Genomic DNA, 6,255 nt, shown 5'->3' with positions numbered 1-6,255 from the left:
AGAAAGAGCGACTGTTCTGATAAGACTGAGGAAGGAGCACATGATGGTGATGATGATGGTGATGATGATGATGATGATGATGATGATGATGATGATGATGATGATGAGGCCTGCAGCACGAGCTCCTCTTGACTTCCTGCTGATGACAGAAAAGTTTGCAGTGAGTTTAAGAGAAAATATGAGTTTGATTTAAAAATAAAAAAGATTTCGGAAAGAATAAAACAGATTAAAACTTTCAGAATGTGGATTATATTCAGTATTTAATTCAACCAGGAGAACAGCTGCAGGCCTCCAGTGTCTCATTAACCCTTTTATTTATTTATTTATTCATTCATTCATTCATGTATTTATTAATACATTTATTTACTTTTTCTCCCAAATATCCAAAACCATGTTCAGTGTGTCTGGATAAATTTTGGGAAATTCAGATTTATTTGATGGAACGAAAGGAAGAAACAAAAAATGTCAAAATTCCCCCAAAAATCTTCAGCTGCAAATAATGTTTGATGAGAAACTGAAATAATTGTTTTTCACTTTAATTGTATTTCTTAATTAAAAAAAAACTTTATTTAACTGTGTCTGTAAAACATCCAGAAGGATGATAATAATGATAAAATAATAATAATAATAATAATAATAATAATAATAATAACAATAATAATATCATCATCATCATCATCCAAGGTTATTATAATTTAATCCTCTAAGTTTATATTTGTTAACTTTTTTTACTCTTTCAGACCAGAAACAAAAATTCCTCATTAAACTAGAGTCACAGTTGAAGTTCTTTAAAGAACCACAAAACAGATTATAGATTATATTACAGTTCATATTTAAACATAATTAACATGATTGAATTTAAAATAAAGATTCAGAAGAATTATGTGACTTTAAACAGAATCAGAAAACTCAGAGAAGTAAAATGTTACAAACGAGGTGAAGTAACTGTTATCATAACTTTAATTAACCTTGATTATTGTTATAATTATTAATGTTATTATTGTTATTGTAGTTGTTTTTATTAGAAGGTTTACAGCAGCCGGAGCACAAACAGGTTTATTGTGCTGCAGTTCTGATTGCGGCCGACAGGAGGCGCTCAGGTCACAGCGTCCGACCTGTGTGTGTGTGTGTGTGTGTGTGTGTGTGTGTGTGTGTGTGTGTGTGTGTGTGTTTCCTTCCCGGCACAGTGATTTTTATTAGTAGACAATAGCGGCGCGCTCGGTCCCCCCCCCCCCCCTCCTCCTCCCCCTCCTCCTCCCCCGCGCTCCTCCTCCCCACGCACACATGAACGCACACCGATTGTGCACGCGCTGTGTTTGCCGACATGAATTCGAACTATTACAGTCGTTGAGAAAACAAAAGCGGAGGAGGCGGAACTGCCCCTGCGCGCTTTTACGCACAGGCGCGCACACACACGGAGCCGAGCCAGACATACAGACGGACGTGCGCTTTTACGCACAGGCTCTGGATCATCGGGGGGATTTTCACGCAGGTGCGTGCGCGTAAATACCGACACACACACACACACACACGGAGAGAGAGGGAGAAAGAGAGAGAGCGGAGATGTTTGAGCTGCTGGGGACGTGAGAGGTCGTCAGTGTGGAGACGGAGAGCCGCGGAGAGGATCTGTGGGACAAAACCACCAAGTTGGAGAAGCTCCTCCTCCGCGTGATGTAGCCGCCAGTCGGAACCTCCTTAATTACTAATTTCTCCACACTGAAGCCACGCTCTCTCTCTCTCTCTCTCTCTCTCTCTCTCTCTCTCTCTCTCTCCTCCATCCATGCCTCTCTCATCCTGACCCTCCTTTCTCTCTCTCCTCTCTGTCTCTCTCCTGTTTCCAGTCCGGGTACCGGAGGTGGACGGGCTTGGAGTTGATTGTTGTTTGTTGTTTTTTTATTATTATTATTTATTCCTCGTTCACCGGGCATGGAGGATGTAAAAGACCCGCCGACCGTCCACCGGTCCTCCTCCTTCAGCATCAAGAGCCTCCTGCTGCCCTCCAAGTGCGACAGATCGGACTCCGTCGCTGCTGCCGCCGCCGCCGCGATCATCGGCATCCCCGGGAGCCTCTCTCCTTCCCCGGGCTCCGACTCTGAGAAGTCGCTTGACCCGCCGGAGGTGGACTCCATGTCCGCGGCTCTGGACCCGGAGAAACCGGGCAAAGAGGAGCAGGGGGACGAGGAGGAGGAGGGCGGAGGGGGAGGCGGAGGAGGGGACGGCGCAAAGGCCACACCGGAGCAGAACACCAACGGGAACAACAGCGGGAAAAACGGAAAGTATGACAAACCTCCGTTCAGCTACAACGCGCTGATCATGATGGCGATCCGGCAGAGCCCCGAGAAGCGGCTCACGCTGAACGGCATCTACGAGTTCATCATGAAGAACTTCCCGTACTACCGGGAGCACAAGCAGGGCTGGCAGAACTCCATCCGGCACAACCTCAGTCTCAATAAGTGCTTCGTGAAGGTGCCGCGGCACTACGACGACCCGGGCAAGGGGAACTACTGGATGCTGGACCCGAGCAGCGACGATGTTTTCATCGGGGGGACGACCGGGAAGCTCCGCCGGCGCTCCGCCACCTCCCGCGGCAAACTGGCGATGAAGCGCGGGCTGCGCTTCGCTCCTCTCGGCTTGGGGATTAACGAGCGGGCGAACAACCCGCTGTACTGGCAGATCTCTCCGTTTCTGTCCCTGCACCATCACCACCACCACCACCCGCACTACAACGGATCCTCACCCGGCTTTTTGAACCAGGCGGCGGGCTACGGGTCGTTGCTGCCCGCCGTGGAGCAGCTGAGTAACGGGGACCTGGGGCGCTCCATCCTGGGCGGCTCGGCCGCGGGAGCGCTGGGCTTGACGAACAGTTACGGGATGAGCACGTCTCCGGTCGGGCTGCTCTCCGGTCAGACTGCCGGATATTTTGTCTCAGGGACCCAACACGCTGCTTCGGGGCCGCCGGGGCCGCCGGGTGGAGGACCGCATCCGCCGCCGCACCTCCAGCAGGGCGCAGCGGGGTTCGGCGGCCTGGCGACCAGCAGCTCCCCGCAGTCCCTGCTGTCGGACTCCCTCAGAAACAGCTCCCTACAGGCCTTCTCCCCGGGCGTGTCCGCGGGGTTCCCCGGGGTGCTGTCCCATCAAAAGAGGGTGACTCCGAACGCGTTCCTAAACTGATCTCCCCCTCCTCCCCCATCACCTCTCAGCGGGTGGCACCGGGACGAGGACGCACAAGAGACGTCAAGTTTAAGGGCAAATTAAAAAAAAAAGAACAAAAAAAGTGGTAAATATCAAACAAGGAGCGCAAAAATATATATATAAATATATATATGAAGTGAAACTTTTTGGCCATATTCTGCCCGCAGAGCGACGGGCCGGTTCTGTTCTGAGGTTCTGTTGCATTCTATTGAAAAAGGGACAAAGTTCGTTACCCGCGGGTTGTACAACTGTAAACTAGACTTGCCAAAGGTAACAAACTCTTTAAGAATATTTCAAGCTATTTATATCTTGTACAAAGATTTTCAGTACTTTCTTTGAGTCTTTTATTTATGTTTTGTATTTATTGTTCGATGTATTTAAATTCTATGTGTCGATGAGGATCAATAAGAAGAATTAGACAGGTTAGTAATTATTTATGAGACAATCAGAACTTTTTCTTTTCTCTTTTTTATTACAGAGGAAGAAAAAAAAACTTTAAAAAAAAACTAAACGAAGCCTTAAAATCAGCAGAAACAATCAATTAATTAATCAGTCAATCAATCAATCAATCAGGGGATCTACAGGAAAAATAAGCCTACAATCATATCTACTCAGGTTTGACCCCGGACAGGCCTCATGATGAAGATGATGAAGATGATGTGAATAATAATAATAATAATGATAAAAGAAGAGTTTCTGTCCAAAAACATCGATATCCAAAATAAATCAGATTCGTCTCGAGCACGTCGAGCAGCAAGTAAACAAACAAACAAACAAACAAACAAACAAACAAACGGATACAACAGTTTTTGGATCAGAACTCTTCATGTGTAAAATTATGCAAAAACATCGCAGCTGAACCAGTTTGTTTTAATTTCTTTATGTTTTTATGTTCATCCAGACTGTGTGTGTGTGTGTGTGTGTGTGTGTGTGTGTGTGCAGCAGGGCCCCTCTATGAGCGTAAAACCTCCTGCGCATGTGCGTAAAAGCTCCGCGCAGACAGACAATCTGTTAATTGATTAAAAAAACAAACAAACAAACAAAAAACATGATCGAGTAAAAATCCTCCAGCAGCATCAGACCGACGTGTCGTCTGTCTCCGCCCCGCTGAGGGGCCCTCGTGTCCCGGGTGGAGCTCCGCAGGGGGACCGGCGGAGGACGGAGGCCTCTGTCAGCGTGCGGGGCTCCAACACGCTCACGAGGCCCCGCAGCACGCACACGCACGCACGCACACACACGCACGCTGTCAGGTGCAAAACTCGTATCTCCAAGATCCAAACTTGCAGTTAAATACAAAATAAACGAATCTTCTAATAAATAAAACCAGTGAACATCTTCACCGGAGCTTTCAGCAGCCTCACGGCCTTCCTCCTCTTCCTCCTCCTCCTCCTCCTCCTCCTCCTCCTCCTCTTATTCTGGTGGGACTCCATTTTAATCGGACGACAAATACTTTTATTTTGTATACCAACAGCAGGAGTGGAGATACGAGGTTTTCAGCTGCAGTGATACATAAAAAACTGTAAATCTTTTTATACATTTAAAAACTATTTTTAATTGAATTTGTTTGGAGTTAAACTGCGGCAGCTTCAGTGACGTCAGCAGGCGGATCGATACCGACGAGACGATGAAACCGAAACACCGACGAGACGAAAACGAAAAGAAACGTTTTAAACTTTATTCTGTCCAAACTTTAGATTTAACTCTGCACTTTTTAAATATCGACTCGTCTTTAACAATAAAATCAGAAATTAAAGACAGACTATTAACATAAGTTGTTTAAAACACGCGGCAGAATTTAACTTTCATGCACCAATTATTAAAACTATTATAAATAATATTTTTTAATGTTTGTTTTTTATTTTTAAACATGTAAAAAAAAAAAATTTAAAAACGAAATCTTTTTCTTTTTCTTTCACATATGAGTTGTTTTATTTTGAAGTTTCTGAATCAACTGTTGAAATATTTTTATTCTCAGAAAACAAACAAACAAACAAACAAACAAACAAAAGAGTGAAACAATATTTCTCAGCTAAATAAAACCGAGCGGTCCGACGGTCCTGTCGGGCCGATACTCAGATAAAAGTGTGAAGACGCTTTAATTAAATTACTGAAATCTTTACGTCCTGATTTAAAGTCAAACAGACAGAAGAAACGAGTCGACGAGAACGTGAAAGTCTTTCTGAATCTCGTTTGTTTCTCTGAGAATAAATCGCCGCCGTGTGCAGCTCCTCTTCCGTCCGCCATTTTGAATTTGTGATGCTGTATCTGAGGTCGACAGCGTCGTGCTGGTTAAAGGTTCGATATGCAGGTTTGAGCCATCGATTATTTCAACGGCTGAATAAAAAACACACTTTCATTTCATCCTGTTGAACTCGTTCTACGTCGTTGGTTCGTTGACACACAGTTTGTTTTATTACCTTTAATTAATATAGTTGATGTGAACGCTCGGCTCGCTCGCTCACAGCTGCACAGTGTTTGTGATGCTCTGACGTTAAAATGGCGTCCAAACGTCCGTCGATCATAAAACACCTGCAGACGAATTCTTCTCCTCTGAAACTGATTAAATCATGATTTTAACTCTGAGGTTGATGTTTCCTGCAGGTCGATCAGAAACGACTGATCTGAATTCAAACGCTGACGTCAAGTTTTTTCTTATTTAGTTTAAATGGTAGAAACAATAAAGATCATTCAGCTCGTCGATGGTTTACAGAGCGTCAGAACGAAGTGCGTTAAAAGAAGCGCTGGACGATCGCAGTATCGATCGCTGCGATATCGATCGGCCTGCACACAGATCTCAGGTCAGCATCTGAGCTGAGACATGAACGGATCAAACTAACGATGCCTTCAAAATAAAAACACACATGAAGCTGCAGAGAGACGACGAGGAGAGATTACAGACGCTGAAGCTCAACAACTGATAAATATATTGATCATCAGCACGTTTCATTACCGTTCAGTCAGAAACAAACAAACAAACATCAATAACGACTGTGAACAAACTGCAGGACGGATTCATTTCATCTGAGTCGAATGATGAAATAATTTCCTCGTGTTCAAACATCA

At 44.8% G+C, this 6,255-nt stretch overlaps 1 protein-coding gene across 1 annotated transcript; it reads left to right on the top strand.

Moving 5' to 3' along the window:
* Window positions 1–1,414: 1,414 nt before the first annotated feature.
* On the top strand, window positions 1,415–3,400 carry LOC119033280 (forkhead box protein G1-like). Its single transcript, XM_037123176.1, has one exon. The coding sequence runs from the start codon at window positions 1,927–1,929 to the stop codon at window positions 3,169–3,171; it is 1,245 nt and encodes a 414-aa protein (XP_036979071.1). The 5' UTR covers window positions 1,415–1,926; the 3' UTR covers window positions 3,172–3,400.
* Window positions 3,401–6,255: the final 2,855 nt, after the last annotated feature.

This window comes from Acanthopagrus latus, chromosome 15 (genome assembly GCF_904848185.1).
Source record: "Acanthopagrus latus isolate v.2019 chromosome 15, fAcaLat1.1, whole genome shotgun sequence".
Classification (NCBI taxonomy): Eukaryota; Metazoa; Chordata; class Actinopteri; order Spariformes; family Sparidae; genus Acanthopagrus; species Acanthopagrus latus.
This window is presented reverse-complemented; position numbering and strand designations above follow the sequence as displayed.